Source organism: Hirundo rustica, chromosome 7 (assembly GCF_015227805.2).
Source record: "Hirundo rustica isolate bHirRus1 chromosome 7, bHirRus1.pri.v3, whole genome shotgun sequence".
Taxonomy (NCBI): Eukaryota; Metazoa; Chordata; class Aves; order Passeriformes; family Hirundinidae; genus Hirundo; species Hirundo rustica.
The window spans coordinates 35,318,543-35,335,726 of record NC_053456.1 but is presented as its reverse complement, the minus strand read 5'-3'; the positions used below and the strand labels follow the sequence as shown (position 1 = coordinate 35,335,726).

The 17,184-nt window shown below is 47.4% G+C and overlaps 1 protein-coding gene across 7 annotated transcripts in view; it reads right to left on the bottom strand.

Moving 5' to 3' along the window:
- Positions 1 to 17,184, bottom strand: part of HDAC4 (histone deacetylase 4) — a 171,378-nt gene that overhangs the window by 60,490 nt on the left and 93,704 nt on the right. For all 7 annotated transcript variants that reach the window (XM_040068889.1, XM_040068884.1, XM_040068886.1 and 4 more), the window contains 2 exons: positions 6,770 to 6,920; positions 3,818 to 3,938 (listed from right to left, as the gene is read on the bottom strand). In XM_040068889.1, coding sequence (XP_039924823.1) covers positions 3,818 to 3,938; positions 6,770 to 6,920 — 272 coding nt within the window. The remainder of the gene's footprint in view (positions 1 to 3,817; positions 3,939 to 6,769; positions 6,921 to 17,184) is intronic.

The following is a 17,184-nucleotide window of genomic DNA, read 5'->3' as shown; positions in this document are numbered from 1 at the left end:
TTCTGGGACTCTATGGAAGTATGAATGACTCTGGTTTCCCAATCCTCCCTCTTCATTATCCAGATTTCTCTGTACATAAAGAAAAAATGATTTTTGGGGCCCTTGCAGGGCTGTGTTTCCCACACCCACTCTGCGCTGTGCTACATCCCCACCCCTGACTTCAATCTTCACCTGCAATCAAAACAGAGCCAAACTGACAAAAAAAAAAAAAAAAAAAAAAAAATCCCTCCTGGGAAGAAACGTGGCTTCTGCTGGGATCTGCTCGTTCCTTGGGAAGGCAGCACACAGAGATGTTTCACTCCCAGGAATCCTGGATGCTGTGATCCAAGAGCCGTGAGCCCCATCTAGTTGCACAACGACATTTTTGGCTCTATATGAGTAACAGGGTTTTTTTTTGGTGGTTTTTTTTGGGGGTGGGGTTGTTTTTTTTGTTTTTTGTTTTGTTTTTTTTGTTTTGTTTTGTTTTTTAATTTTTTTTTTTTTTTTTTAATCACGACCTAAGCAGCACAATCGAGTACACTGAAGTGATTTTATGTGCAGGAATTCAAAGGGCCTGTTAAGATGTACTCCAGGGCTGCTGAATGACAGACACTGAGCTCTGCAAACAGGAATACATTCCCTGGCTCCAGGACTGGGGTCTGATGCTGCTTCCAGTAGCATGCACTGGTCTGTATGCCCGTTCAGGAATGTCAGAGCTCTGGGAGGAGAGGAAATTGGACACTGCACAGAGCTACCAGCCATTCCTGAAAGGACACCCCTTCATTCAAGGCATCCCCTGTTCCCTGAGCTCCTTCAAACACCCACGTGCACAGACAGAAAGGCTGGAGTGATGATCTTGGAGGTCTTTTCCAACCTTAACATTTTCACGATTTGGTATTTCATCCCTCAATCATGTTCAGCAAGGTGCACTGAATATACATTCAGACGTGTATCTGCGCTGGAATGTTTTGTGTTCACGCCCGTGGATGTTGGGATCATTCAGTGCATAACTTAATGTGCAATTTAAAGTTTAATTGCACCTCTCTACTTCGCCACCATGCAAATATCAAGTTAAACTCCCTTTCATGGCTGCTAGTACATGGAGTGGTTGCTTCCCAACCACTGCTGACAGCTTCCCAGGGGAATTACAGAGAGCAGAAATTCCTGGGAGCTGGGCTGCCCATCGGGTTCAGAACTCAGCAGAGGGACAGTCTGACAATTTCCAAAAAAGCATTTCCAAAGAACCTCCGCTGCTGTTACCTATCATAAAATCCCAGAGTGGTTTGGGCTGGAAGTGATGTTAAAGGCCACCTTGGTTCACCCCCTTCCACCATCCAGGTTGCTCCAAGCCCTGCCCAACCTGGCCTGGAGCACTTCCAGGGATGGGACATCATCCTAGAGGTCTTTTCTAGCTCTAATACCTCTATGATTCCACGCCAGCTGAACATTTTTCCTGTCAGAGCCACTGACGTCAGACCATCATGGTGTTCAATACCCTTAGGAGACTTTTTTTCCAAGCAATGCTTTCCATTAAAATAAAAAAAATAAAAAAATAATAAAAAAAAAGGAATTCACAATTTACAAACCTTACTGAGACCAAGGGAAGTGCTTAAAAGCAGGCGTGTCACTTCGAGAGGCTCTCCCAGCATCTGTTAGCACTTAATTGCCTCGCCTGCTCACAGTAGGAGAGTGGAGTGGATCTCCTGCAAGCCCAGCTCGTGTGTGTTCAACCCAACCACCACCCAACTGCATCACAGCACAGCTATGTGGGGACAGGAATGTCTCCAGAGCTCAGCTGGTAACCTATGTGATGCCATATAAATAAACACTAATATGTCAGGAATTTAAAGGAAAAAAAGAGAAAAAGAAAAAGAAAAAGAAAAAGAAAAAGAAAAAGAAAAAGAAAAAGAAAAAGAAAAAGAAAAAGAAAAAGAAAAAGAAAAAGAAAAAGAAAAAGAAAAAGAAAAAGAAAAAGAAAAAGAAAAAGAAAAAGAAAAAGAAAAAGAAAAAGAAAAAAGAAAAAAGAAAAAAGAAAATTATTTTTTTAAAAATAGAACGGAAAGGAAAAAAAATCCCAAACTTCTGCCTTTAACAAGTGAAGAGTGCATTTAAAATTCCTGTGCTGCTGCCATCTGCCCTCCTTGAGGGCTCAGCAGGACAATTCAGCGCTGAGAAAGAGCCGAGAGGCCCCAAGGCTTTGTCCATCTTAGGTTAGAATCCAGGAGACCAGTCCCCAGCCCACCACAAAACAGATGGAAAATGAGGGGATGGCATGACCCAAAACCCTTGTGCAATGGTTTGTGTGTTGCCTCTGCCTGTTAGCACGGCTGGAGCCTCAGAGGGAAGGGGTTTGGATTAATAAGTGCCACAACAAACCCCAATCACACACTGGAGCTCAGAAAGTTCTCGGCATCAGTGGAGGGGACATCCTGAAACCCCAAACACAACGTGGCTAAAAACCTGCAGCAGCCCTGGCCTTGCACCACAGAGAATCCCAGGATGGTTTGGGTTGGGAAGGACTTAAAGCTCATCCCACTCCACCCCCTGCCATGGGCTGGGACATCTTCCACTATCCCAGCGTGCCCCAAGTCCCAATATTCAACCTGGCCTGGGACACTTTCAGAGATCCAGGGACAGTCACAGCTTCTCTGGGCACCCTGAATTCTAACTGACCTTGTACCACTCCTGCATTAACTGTTATTTTAACCAGCTTTTAAAGAAATGGAGGATCAGGGTTTCAACCACCTTTAATGAAATCCCCAAGTCTCAGATTAGATTTTCAGAGATGTATTAAAGCTGCTCAATCTCACTTTGCCTCCAATAACATCTGACTTCTTCTGCCAACTCCACTTCAGCATTTCTGTCCTGGCTCTGAGCTGGGATAGCTTTCAAATTTCATTGCAGCTCAGTTTCTGGAATTTGGAAACATCTTCTGGCTATGACCTCATCCTCCCTGTACACATGGTCATTTCTTAAGACTTAAAAACACTCAGTGCTACAGCTTGAACACGAATTTCATGGCAAAATGAAATTAGTTTTGTAACTCAAAATTTCATGAATTTTATGGTCACTAAAGCCAACATCCAAAGCACTTTAGGGTTTTATTTAACACAGACTGAGACAAAGTCACAGCAGTGGAACCTTTCAAGTCACATCAAATTTTCTGATTGTCTTTAGTACAATGAGAAAGATAATTTCTGAAATTGAAACTGGAGACCAACAGCTGAATATTTTCAGTTGAAAACAGAGATGTTGGGGCAGTTGTGATTAAAAGTGAAGACTGGACCCACTGGATGTTTCCAGTAAGAGCCAACTAAACCAAATTTCCAACTTTGTCAGAGCAAGAAGAGCAGTTAAAAGTGTTAAAAGATTTAAAATGCAAAGCTTAACTATCTTGAGCTGCAGAAATTCATTAAATAATAGAATATCCTGAGTTGGAAGGGACCCACAAGGATCATCAAATTCCAGCTCCTGAATGCAATAAACTACTCCTTATTTGACTAAAGCTCAAGTCTTGTAACACCAGGTGGGATCAAATCCTGGGCGAAAAGCTGGAGGACTTATAAAGGCTGATCTCTGACTGTAGAACTTTGGAGTCTGAATAACTGCGGATTACAGATGACACAAAGACCTCTCTCTACACACAGAGCGCCGTGACCGTCAGAGCAGATATGAAAACCACTCACGCTGGAGCCCTCTGGAAAATGCATTTTGGGAACGCGCAGTGTTCCTGCCACCGCTCTGGCTCATCCCACAAGCACATCAGGTCCATTCCCTCAGGGAACTGGGGGCAAAGGTGGCACCGGCTGAACCCTGCCGAAAGCTCAGCACCACTTACCCGTACCAGAAGCGAGGGTCGCTGGATATGCAGTGGTTGAGATTCCGGTGGGCCAGAGCCTTCTTCTTGTTTAACACAAACTCCTGCAATTTCATCTTCACTTCTGTGCTTGCCACTGCACCTGTGATTGAAAAAAAAAAAAAAAAAAAAACACAAAACAGAAAAAAGAAAAAAAAGGTTGTTAAATCAATTCACATACTTGAAGGAATTTAAAATTTCTAAAATAGATCCCAAATCAAACCTTTCATTTCCAGTCCAGAAAAAAAAAGAATTTTGCATTCAAAGAGAGAAGAACAAAGTGCCTCCAGTAAGGAGCTCTCCCTTTTTATCCCTTTAGCTTGGCATAGACTCACAAGTTATGTTTGAAAACACAGATGAAATTGAGTTTATTTCAGCAGAAGAGGATGTTGTGCTTGCATAGTAGCACACTCAGAATAAAGCACTTGTCTGGGCCATCCCAGCTCTCTTTGAACCAAAGTTATTTAAGAAAAGGGGTCTTGTGCACCCTCAAGTTGTTAAATGTCACATCTAAAAGCAGAAGGGGAATGAGCCCAGTGGCTCATGTGTAGGTTTTGTCTTGAAAACTCCTGTAAACAGGGACCTCTTTGTTCCCAAGTCTCTGTGCACACCACGACTGACGTAACATTTCATTTCATTTACAAGTGCGCGGATCTCTTGCTTCAAATAGAAAACCTAACATTTAAAAAAAAAATTTAAAAAAGAGAGTCAGTCATTCTGCATCGCTAAAATGTCAACTGTGTAATCCCTAATCATGATTTCCTGCATAATGGAGGCTGTCCCCTTGCCATGATGGATCCCAGTGATCCCCGGGTTGACAGCCCAGACTCCCAGGCAAGGCTCCTGACGAAGAAATGCATCCCAAGCTTGGCAAGGGGACAGGTGGAAAATGATGGTTCATCCACACCGTGGCGTAAGGCAGGAGCCTAACGGAAAATATCTGGGCTGGGAGGAAAGGAAAAGGGCAAGAAAGCTGCCTGCTCCGCTGAGAGCGAGAACTAAAAGATCACCCCGCCATGTTCTCGTGTCCTGGGCCCTGCTTGATGGTGAGGTGACATTTGATATGCTGGGAGAACAATCCCTGTGCTCTCCCCAAGAGCAAGGAGCTGCAGCATTCCTACAAGGCACTGCTTGGAGCTGTAAAATGGTTCAAACACCAAAGCGAAAAAATCCCCTTTTTTTAGAGCCCTGCATTTCTCACCAGCTCCATGAACACAGGTCTGGTGGAAAGTTCAAGTGAAGAGCTGGAGAAGAGGTGTCAAATCCATGCTTGAAAGCCTTCTCCCTCCAAAATGTGTCATCCTTAATCCATCAGCATCCTTAGAACACTCAAATCTGGCTGTGTTCTGGCAGTAAACCGGTTACTTAGAAGACCTGAAGTTCAGGATTTTTGGAGTGTATGGTTTACCTCCTTTACTGGAAGCTGAAAGGTATCACAGAACCTCAGAGGGCTTTGGGCTGGGAGGGACTAACGATCATCTAATTTCAACACCACGGGCAGGGACACCTTCCACGTCCCAGGCTGCTCCAAGCCCCAGTGTCCAACCTGGCCTGGAACACTGCCAGGGACCAAGGGCCTGCCCACCCTCCCAGGGGACAATTCCCTCCCAATATCCCATCCATGCCTGCCCTCTGGCAGTGGGAAGCCATTCCCTGTGTCCTATCCCTCATCCCAAGTCCCTCTCCAGCTCTCCTGGAAGGGGCTCTGAGGTCTCCCTGGAGACTTCTCTTCTGCAAGTGAACACCAGCTCTCTCAGCCTGGCTCCAGAGCAGAGCTGTTAACCAGGAAGGAGAACAAACTCCAATTCTCTCACACTCTCTTCATATTTCAGATCAGGACAATTTTAGCTTCCCTTCGCTAAATTTTGTGATGTGAGAAAAATAACTAAAGTATCCTTAAGAGCTGAGGTGCAATAATGATTCTTCACCACAGCACTTCTTAAATAAAAAGCAATTTAAAAATAAAACTGTAGCCACGGGAACAGGATCTTCAACTTAACATCCCCAAAATCTGTTTCTTTTCTCTACACCTCTGTGTTTCACCCAAAAGATGTTTTGCTCCCATTTTCCAAATTTTAATTTCTTTTCAGATTACTTTAATGACCATGGCCAGGTATCAGCTCTGAGGAGAGGCCCAGCCAAACACGGATCAAACATCAACAGCTGATGGGAGCAGCAGGGGGAAGTGGAAATGCTTAGAAATTCTGAACCTCTGCTCTTTGTAGCACTTAAAACGTCTGCCGGACCCCAGATTTCTCCTACTGAAAAAGCTCTTGGAGCTTTATCTTATTCCAAGTTTCCAGCCAGCAACCCTTCTTCCCTTCGCTCCTTCTCCCATGGTGAAATCAGACCTGAGGAGTTGATGGCACAACTTGGCAAGATATTTTGAGGCATTTTTCCCCCCACTCACTCGCATAAAAAGCCCCAACAAGCAGCCTGAAGTGTCTCTGATAAGGGACATTGTCAGGCCACAATGATCTCCTCAAGTGCATAATGACACACAGTGGTGAAGGCACCCACAAGCTGTAACCTCCTGAAAAAAATCCCCTCGTGAATGGAAACGCTTCAAAAAGGGGAGAGCTGAGAACTGGGCTGTGTCTTAAAAGGAGTGAAATTCAGAGCAGCAGAAAGAGAAAAGGAGTGCAGCATGCATCTGGGGTATTTTATGGGCTTAATATTCTGCCTCCATTAGGAATGCTGCCAAAAATACTTCAAAAAATGTTAAATCAAGGGAAGAGCGGATACGCTTCCTTTTGAAAAATGCTAAAATGGCATTTAGTGAGACAAAAATGAAGATAAAGAAGGAAAAAAGCATTTCCCTCTTCCCCTCAATTCCCACAAGTTCCTTGTGCCCTCAAGGAGGTTCCTCTAGCTTTCTGAGGCTCCTTCATGGCTCCTGTCCGCCTGTCACCACCCAACGGAGCGGCCACTTACTTTCTTTCCCTTTCTCTTTGTTTTTCAGCTGCTGCAGTTTCTGCTCTCGGTGCTGCTTCTCCAGCTCTTGCTCCTGTCGGTGCTGCTCCAGCTTCCTCTGGTGCTCCAACAGCTCCTGCTGATGCTTCATGGCCAGCATCTCCTGCTGCTGCTGCGGAGAAGGGAAAAGGAGCAAATTAACACCATCAGCCTTCCCAGAGCCGAAGCAGAGGCTGCAGGCAGGTGACAATGACAATGCTTCATTCATGGAAAGAAGGACAAGCACGGGCCTCCTTTTATCTCCATCACCTGATTTTAAATAAAACCCCACTAGGGCGCCCTCAATATAATTTGTTGCACAGGGAAATTGTAGAAATTGTGGCTGCCCCATCCTTGGAAGTGTTTCAGGCCAGGCTGGATGGGTCTTGGAGCAACCTGGGATAGTGGAAGCTGTATCTGCCCATGGCAGAGGGTGGAACGAAATAGAATTTCATGTCCCATCTAACTCAAACCATGCTGAGATTCTGTCATTAACTATAAAAAGAATTGCTCCAACAAATTAAAAAAAAAAAAAAAAATTCCCCCCACAATTTCTCCAGGAAGGATTTTCCCCGGCCCTCTCAACTCACCCATATCCATGGGAATAATCAGGAGGCACGATGTTTAATTTAGGTCTGATTTGCAAAGATTCCATCAGATGGGACATTCAAGGCTGGAAGCACCAAAGGCTCCTGCCCCAGCGCAAGCCCCCCCTGGCATCCCCAAGTCTCAGCAGCTGGGAGGCGTCAGTGCACCCACCAACCTCCTGGGAAATTTGGGGTGCATCCCCCAGCCCCGAGCCCCTGTCTGGATGCAGAGGGGATTCCCTCGGGCCTGAGGGCGGCAGTTTGACGCGCCGTGCCCCGGGATGGCGCGAGCCGACGCCCGGTGTCCTGCGAGGCTGTGGAAAAGCAGGCGACAAACAACACGTCCCAGCGGCCCGGAGGGGAGCAAAGGGATCACTGCGGGGCTAAAACCTGCTTTTTCTTGAAAAAGCAGAGCCAAAAGGACCGTTTCCCACCTCCCGGGTTGATCTGCGAGGCGCGGGCCGCGGCTGAGCGCGTAGGCCGCTCTCGGGCCTCCAGTAAAGCCCTGGAATGCCGGGGCCCTCCGGAGCCCTCCAGAGGCCCTGGAGCACAGCGCCCACCCAGCACTCTTTACGTTGGCAGCTTATAAACCAAGGGATTGATGGGGAGCTGGCAGACTCCAGCCTCAAAGGCCCGAGCTCTCCGGGGCTGTGCTTAATGGGGGCCTGTGCTCAGATACCACCCACCGCTCCCGCAGAATCCCCGAGGCAGAGAGGGAGCTGGAGCACGGAATTGTGGAATGGTTTGGGTTGGAAGGGACCCTGAAGATGACCCCGTTCCAAGCCCCTGCTATGGGCAGGGTCCAAGCCATGGCTGTTGAGACAGGGAAGCTGCTCTCTCCAAGAACATCTCAATCCATCCTTCTCCAAACGCTGCCAACTCCCGCATACACAAGGCTCCTGCCCCAAAGTTTTTCCTTCTCCTTGAGCAGGTTTTCCTTTTAATCCCTTTAGCTGAGAGTCTTTGGGTGTCCTGTGCAGAGCCAGGAGTTGGACTTGATGATCCCTGTGAGCCCCTTCCAGCTCTGGATATTCTAGGCTCCTCTGACTAATTTGTGGCATTGCACACATGCACCACCCAATGCTTCTGCCCCGGATGCACAATAAATACGAAATAAAATCCCACGATTCTATATAAAGATGCAAAAAAACAATCTAAGAGGTAATTGCGATCTGCCTGGCTATCTGCTGGAAACCCTCCATGGAGGAATCCCTGCTGCTGCCTGTTCCAAGCAGGCAGGCTGCTGTAAAACACAAGAAATCCAGTTATTTTGCAGTGACTGCACCTATGCTTCTCCTCCTAATTCTATTGAATTATATGTAAACGACTGAAAATCCACACTGAAAAAAAAAAAAACTAGAAAAGGGGGAAAAAAATAGAGGAAACCGGTTATTTTTGTTTTCTAATTAAGCAGCAGCTTCTACTAACACGTCTCCATTTGGGGAAAGAGTCTCTTTCCCGACTTCCAACAAGTCCACCACATGGTGGGCTTTGAGAACCTCGCCATGGAAAGTATGCAAATGAACAATATTTAATGCACAATATGGTAAAACAGGTTTTGTTATTTTTATGGAATCAGGAGCCTTTTCTCTCCATCTGCAGCCTCCTAGGCTCTGCTTCCTGCGATGGTTTACATACATTAGGCTGCTTTAGAAGGAGCTGTGCTTTCATTGACATCTGGAGTGAAATGGGAATGAAAAGCCCAATTTGTCACTGGATGGTTTAGGGAAGTTTCATTAGGGATGTATTGTCTCCGCTCATTTTGACCCCAGTTTCCACAAAGCCTATTCTTAATATAGTTTTTCAAATGGTTTCAAAGTTGAAAAAAAAAAATTTTTAAAAAATAGAATAATGAAGCCACGTCTCTGATTGTACCCATGAAAAATGAAAAGAAATCACTGTTGGTGTCTGCTGTAGCCTGGGAAAACAAAGAAAACCCATCCATGTGTCTTCTCAGGGCTATTTCTCCACACTTACCAAGAATGTTACGGGGAAACAGAAATTTAGGCTGGACAGCAGGAAAAGGTTCTTGCCCCAGAGGGTGCTAGGGCACTGCCCAGGCTCCCCAGGGAATGGGCACAGCTCTGAAGCTGCCAGAACTCCAGGAGCATTTGGATAATGCTCTCAGGGATGCACAGGGTAGGATTGTTGGGGTGTCGGGAAAAAAAATCAGTTTCTGGTTCATTTAAAGCAACTGAGGCAAATTTGAACAGGCACTGCCCACTCAGATCCTGTGTGTCATCACACACAGCTGGGGCAGGGGGGTTATTCCCCAAGTCTATTTCCCAAACACTGAAATTTCATTACAAAGTGATTCACAGAGGGAAATCCCTGGATCTGAGACCAACTCAGCCCCAAGTCTGAGGAGCACCGTGTGACAGACTCACACACACCCTGACTTAGGGAGCTCAGAACATCTGAATTAGGTGCTCTTGCCAAAATCAATATTTGTAAATATTCATAACTATGGGGATTCCTGCATATGTTTAGTGTCACTGCTCCCACTATTTCTGAAAACTGCACAAATGTTTAACTGTACCTGCAGTTAGTGTTGCTGGTGCTCCTTTAGCATATATTAATATTAATAAAGGTAACAGGGGGAATGCAGAGCATTTCCAGCCGTCAGCCTACCATGTGGACTTAGGGATCCAGAGGATTTTGCCACTACATTCCTCAATTGTCCTCAGTGCTCCAGCTTGTCTGCCTGGGAGGGGGACTGACACCTTATCAGTAGGGAAACTGTCACAGAGAAACCTTTTTTTAAGGGAAATGCAGCTAAAATGGTTCTCTTTAAGTCTTTACAGTGCCTTCCCAGGAAGTGTGGAAAGCTGACACCAAGATCCCATTTCCCAGAGAGAACTAAGACGGATTTCATGGAGATAAGTTGCATTAGGACTTCCACAACCACTCCTCCAGCTGCCAAATAAGAAGCCAAGCACAGAGATCCTTCCTGCCCCTCCAGCTCAGACTGGCTCCTGTGTGTTTGTAAGAGGTATTTTGAATAGCTGCAATTAGTGGAAGGGAGAGCAAAATAATTGTTGAGATAAGCACAAGCCTGGGTCAACGGAATCTGGAACACTTCTGGCTGATAAATATTCCCTGGCACCCAAAGTCGCTGTGTCCAGCTCCCAACTTGCATTTCAATCCACACCTGAGATAGTTCCAGCACAGGGGGCGTATCAAGGAAAGGTTCTTCTGCCACCCGTCCTAGCCAAATTCTACCATTTTGAGGGTTTAAATCAGGTATTCGAAATGATCTTTGGGCTCAGGCTCTGTAAAAATCAAGTCAAGTCATAGCTGAGGATGAAGAAAAACTCTCCAAGAACACACACATCAAATCACTCTCTCAAAAAATCCTTGGCTATGGGTGGGAGCAAAGCACAGACGCTGGGATTTCTGGGAGATGGATTTCTGGGAGCACTGTTCTGTGGGGTTGTTTCACAGCAATCCCAGTACTGGCTGGACTCTGTGCTTCATGTTCCCCCCATCCTGTTTACTGAAGTCGCAGGCTCTGGCTCCAGTTTCAGGATCTGCTCTCTTGGCTCTGCAACGGCATGTTTGGGATATCTCTTGGAGCACCGGGCAGAATAAATCAGCTGTGCTGGGAGACAGGGAGGGGGGAACATTGTGGCTTCCAGCAGAAGCCAAGACACTAAGATCAGGGAGAACGAGCACCTCTCATCTCTTTTCTGGGACACGCACCCCATGTGCCTCCTTCCCGTCATTGGGCAGCTGACAGCCGGCTAATCCCATGCCAGAAATTCCCATGGGCAGGGAATTTTCCACAGGGAAATGATCCCATCCAGCCAGCAGCTCCCTGGGCAGGAGACTGATCTCGGTCAGACAGATCCTACTGAGAATGTCTTGTGCTCGGGTTTAGGGGGCTAAACCGTCTCCAGGACCGAAAATGATGGTGATGTTCCATTCCCGTCAGCTCCAGGTGATAAGAGCCCATGTATTTACTTTGGCAGCTTTACATATGGATATGCAATTTTATATCCCAGTCTCCTTCCCGTGCCATTACCTCTCCTAATCGGCTGCAAGCTTCTCTGAGCCCTGAATACCTGTACCAGGAATGCTTTTGTATGAGCCTTTTGCTCCCTGATGCCCAGTCCAGTCTAACTTTTCCCTTCCTCCAGAAGCAGAATATCCAACAGCCTTTCCAGAAAGCAGCAAGCTCTGTTTGTAGTATCCAGCACATTTCAGTTCCTTCTCCAATCTTCCCCTTTAAAGCCGAAGGAAAACTCCTTTGAGTTTGCACCTGGTGGGCTTTACGTGGTTATTGTTGAAGGGGAAGGAATCAGGAGCAGGGAGTGCCCATCCCAGCACGTATGATGGTACGTAAATCAAAATTTAACTTAAACCAATCCCTGTAAACCAAAGAACCACATTCATAAATGTTCATAAAGGACCACAACCATAAATTCCTGTAAAGGAGGAGCCCTTGATGTTGATCTCATGAGATGAGACCTCGGTCCTTGGAGGAGCAGCTCTGTGAACTGTTTTGGGGTATTTTGGGTATTACTGGAATTCCATGTGTTCTGAATGTGAATGGATCAGCAGTGATGTACATTAACAGGTCAATATTCCTGGCGTAACAGGATCCAGTAGGGGTTTTTTTTATTCCTGTCCTGATTCTCTGTGTTCTCCTTGACTACTTCCAATTATTTTCTAAGTTCAAAAATAAAATAAAATTGAACATTCAGGCGTGGGAACTGCCAAAATAACCCTTCTGCTGCCATTTACTCTGAAATTCTTAACTGACAAAAAAAACCAAAAAACATGGTACCCCACGCGCAGTTTGCTCCTGAAAAAGCTGGAGTTCCCATTGTGCTCCTTCCAGTCAACCAACCATGGCCCACCTCAGAAGAAACCAAAAGGAAACATTTCTTCTACCGATTTCCAGTAGCTCTGTAAGGCCCAGAGCAGACAAATTTCCCTGGATGAGCATTGCAGCTTCACTCCTGACACCACTAACAGGGCTTGGATGGCAGGAAGATGCCTGAATTGGGATAAATCCTGATGCAGGACTCTTTCAACCAAGAGACAGGGTAAAAGGTGTCCAAGCTGCTCCACGGATTTGTTGACAGAACCCACCCCTCCATGTGCAGGTTTGTCCTCACCGCTCTCGCAGAAGATCCTGACTTTGAGGCTCAGGCAAAGTCACCACCCACCCCCTTCAAAGAGAGCAAACTCTCTGATCTTCCAAAAGTTTCCCCTAGGGTCGCTTCCATCAGAAGTTAAGTTTCGCAGGATCTAAGGTGTAAATTTTGGAGTGGGCTCGGTGTGCCAGAAAAGCGAGGCAAGGTCACGGAGAAAGAACAGGAAGCTGTCTGGAAATAGCACGAGTTCCAAGGCATTCCAGTAGTAACGAGGCACAAAATGTTCAGTCTGGTCTTTTACCACTGACTGTACCCAGCTGCAGCTTCCTAAGATGAATAATCCTGTCATCCCAGAATCCAGACAGAGGCAGACACCTGGTATCTTCGGGCTTTTCAAGTTCCTCTTGAAAGGGACACGGGCTGCGAGGAACGGGCACGCTGCGGAAGAGCCGCACAAAAACGAGCAGAGGGAGCCCCTCCATGCTGTCTGCTGCAGGAAGAGAGCACAGAGCAGACAGGCCCAGGAATGGGAGCTGAGACATCAGGGGGTGGGATGGAAGTTGGCCCTTCCGGAGCCCAAGGGAAGTAGGTGCTTTGCAGGAGCCACGATGCTGCTGGCAGTGTCCCTGGGGACATGGGGAAGGTGCCACAGGGGAGCATCAGATGACACCAACCCCAGCAGCAGAACTGAAACACGCCCAGCTTTCCCTGCTGAGCAGGAATCATCATGGAACCAACATGGAGAGGCCACCAAAGAGAAGCTCTGGGCACTGTCAGGGCTATGCTGAGAGCAGCCACACTAAAGGATGATATGATTTGTGAGCTACTATGAGCTACTGTGGAATCATGGAATGGGTTGGGCTGGGTTGGGTTAGGAGGGACCTTAAAGATGATCCAGTTCCACCCCTTGCCATGGGCAGGAACACCTCCCACCACAGCCCCATTCAGCCTGGCCTTGAGCAGCTCCAGGGGTATCCTGAAGGCAAACTTGCCATTCCATGGCAGGTGGCTCCACATGAAAGCAAGGAGCAGTTTCTCCCCTCAGAATAAGCATGACAACTATCAAGTCTAGACATCTTTGGGAAAGAATTACGTTTCTTTACAGCACAGCAAAATCTGTCTGAAGATCCCCTGTAAGATTTTCACTCTCTGAGACCAAAAGAATGGCCCGAGAGTTTCAGCATGTGTCTCTGAACAAGAGGCTGATCCCTCAGATGTGTTACTATCCCTCACCCAATGTAGGAATTCAGGGGAAAATTCAGTCAGGGGAAAGAGAACAATTTCAGGGTCATTGCACAGCAGACATCCTAACAAAGCTCCTTTCCCTGCTGCTGTTTCCCTGCCCATCCCGCCTATGTTGGACACTCAGCCCAGCACTCCCCGTGCTACAGACACACACAGTCCTTTCTCAGATGCTGGGAAAACTGGGAATGGGATTGCACACCCGCAGGCGAGGATTTCAGGCCCACGAGGAGCTGGGAGGCTCAGCTGCTTCCCTGTGCTGTTATCCCACCACCGACGTGCGTCAGCATCCCTGAGAAGTTTCCGGCTGCGGCTATAAAACAGCCAGAGCTGGGAAGATCTCTGCTCCAAGCTCAGACGGAGGAGATGAACCACATTCCCCACGACGTCCTTCCCTCCCCACTGAGCTCACAGTGCCCGAGGTGCCTCTGGCCCTGTCAAAGTGCCCATCCTGCCCCTCTTCCATCCAGCCCCTGACCAGAAGGGCAAATGGAAAAGTTTTTGGTAACTTCCAGCTGATCTTGGCTGGGAATGAGTGACTCACAAAGGAAAAAATTCCCTGCCGGTTCCTCCGCAACCAAAGGTTGCAGCGGGACCCGTGGAGAGGCTTTCCACCATCTCACCCGAGAGCCAGGCCCCTTATTCCATCCTTGGTTTTGTTTAGGAAGGCAGATTTGAAGGCCATAAATATCGTCCCTCATCTGGCGATGCGTGGAGGAGTGGAAAAGTCCGCCTGGCTGAAGGTGAGCGGCTACAGGAGAGAGGAGCAGCGGCCACTGCCTCCAGCCTCCGGCCTCTCCCTCGGCGCTTTCCGCAGTCAGGCCTGGGCAATCCGCAGGGCTGCTCTGGAGCTGTGAAAGAAACGGCCTGCTCTGCTCTGCTCTGCATGATGTGAAGCCTTCAAAGGGCTCGGCTTATTTTCCCCAAATATGTCAGGGTTTTCACAGAATCACCATGGAACACTTTGGGTTGGGAGGGACCTTAAAGCTCATCCCATTCCAACGCACCGCTGTGTTCAGGGACATCTCCCGCTAGCACAGTTTGCTCCAAGCCCTGTGCCTCATCGCTAATTTCTTTGTAATATCCAATCTAAACCTACTCTCTTTCAGTTCAAAGCCATTCCCCCTTCTCCCTTCTCTCTCTCTCCATGCCTGTGTTTTCTCTTTACCCTCCCACTCCTCCCACGCTCTGAGCTCTGTGTCCATTATAGAGCCCTTCCACAAACATTGTTTCACTCATTTCCTGGCTCTCTCCAGCTTGCACCATCTTGGGGAATCTGGCACTTTCATGTGAAGGCCAAAACACAATGTCTATAAAAGCAAGGACTGGGACACGCCAGGAAAAGGATCACATGTTTGAGCAGTCATCGCCTTCCCCTCCTGCACTAGGTCAGATGATTAAAACTGAGCTGATGGAAGCGAGTCCAAGCTCCGCGAAAAGCCAAAACTTCAGCTCTCAATAGGAAAAAGTTATCTACTGGGATAGAAAAACAGGCAAGTCGTGCCAGCATTTTCCAGGCCAAACTTCACTCACTTAAGTGTTCCTCACACTCCTGCTTTGTTTGGGGGTGGGATGGAGGGGTGTTCAACCCTTTTCAGCTCCTGTCAAGTCAGACCAGTTCCTCTGTTCCCACCAACACCACAGCAATAAAAGAAATAAAACAACCTCAAAACCACGACTTCTCCTGTGCCAGCAAAGGAGTCAACACTGGAAACAAAGGAGATGTTTGAAAGCTTCACCAGCTGGGAGAACTGAGGGTGTGCAGCTGGAGAAGGGAAGGCTCCAGGGAGACCTCAGAGCCCCTGCCAGAGCTGAAAGGGGCTCCAGAAGAGCTGGAGAGGGACTTGGGACAAGGGATGGAGGGACAGGACAATGGGAATGGCTTCCCACTGCCAGAGGGCAGGGATGGATGGGATACTAGGAAGGAATTGTCCCCTGGGAGGGTGTGAGGCCCTGGCACAGGGTGCCCAGAGCAGCTGTGGCTGGATCCCTGGATCCCTGGCAGTGTCCAAGGCCATGCTGGATATTGGGGCTTGGAGCTACCTGGGATAGTGGAAGGTGTCCCTGCCCATGGCACAGACTTGAAATTAGATATCCTTAGGGTCTCTTCCAACCCAAAGCTTTCAGGGATTCTGTGAAACAAATGCTATGCACTTGCTGATTTATAATGGTAGATACAAGGCTCTAGGGAAAAAAGCCAAACAAACCAATTCTAGACAGTACCAGATACACAGAACAGAGTAAAATGCAGAAACTCTTCCCCCTTAACAGGAGCAGTTTCCAAAGCAATTGTGGATTTAACATTATCACAGAATGACAGAAGGGTTTGGGCTGGGAGGGCCCTTAAAGCTCATCCCATTCCCAACCCTTGCCATGGGGCGTTCATGCTTGTGTTCACATGGGATTAGAAAAAAACAAAAAAACAAGTCAATTTCTCAAAAAAGAGCTCTGCATCTTCTCTCAGGACTGTTTCTTTACCAAACTGCCTAGCTCAAGTGCTTCACTTGCAGAAGATAAATGGGTTTTATTTACTTTAACATCCCCGCCCTGCCTTCTTCATGAGCTGGGCAGCTCTGAGTCTGAATTTAAAGTTATATATTTTAATTCTCTGGGCAAAATAATCGCTTCCCTGCACTCACAGCCACTGGACTTAACACAGCTGCCAGTTCTAAGAGTCACCTAAATGTGGGCTGACACCTGCACAGAGAGACATGTAGGATGCTTTCCCAGAGAAAATGTACCACAGTCACATGCTGGGGTAGGGTTTGGGGGTTGTTTTCTTCATGAGGCATCACAGGGTTCATTTCAATAAGGTGCTGTTTGATTTCTAAAGCACTTCTGGTCCCACTGACACACTTACTCCCCAGAGACACCTTGCAGGCCACCCTTTGGTACAGGATTATATCATCCCTATTTTAAGGCTCTCATTTAGCCAAGCTTACACACGAGATGAAGAATTTCATTACCTAACGGGCTGGATGCACCGTAGTGTCTCAAAATTAGAGCTCAGCTTCCTCCTTACACAGATTTTGAACAGAGTCAGTCAGAGCTTTGGTATAAATGAAATATGTTCCTATCACTAGTGCTTCGAGCTTGGCCATTAAACGGGAAGGAGACTGCCTGATTTTTCATAGACAAATAACCACAGGCACGGGCAATTACAACGGAATAATGGAAATATTTGTCACGGGAATTCCCCATCTTTCTCCCCCCGCCCCGCCCCCAAGTGGTTGTGACAGCTGTGGGCAAATGTGCAAGTACAGAAACGTGGGGATATATAAACATTCCATACACACACCCAGAGATGCACACATTGTGCGTCCGTGTATAAATATATTCACACCCAGGCACCTCCTCACCTCTGCCCTGGTGACAGCAAAGAGGACTCACTAAGGGACGGGGGTGTTTGCTGTTAATCCAGCCTCAAACAGGGACACTTCTCACAAAGCCCAGCTCCCCTCTGTAC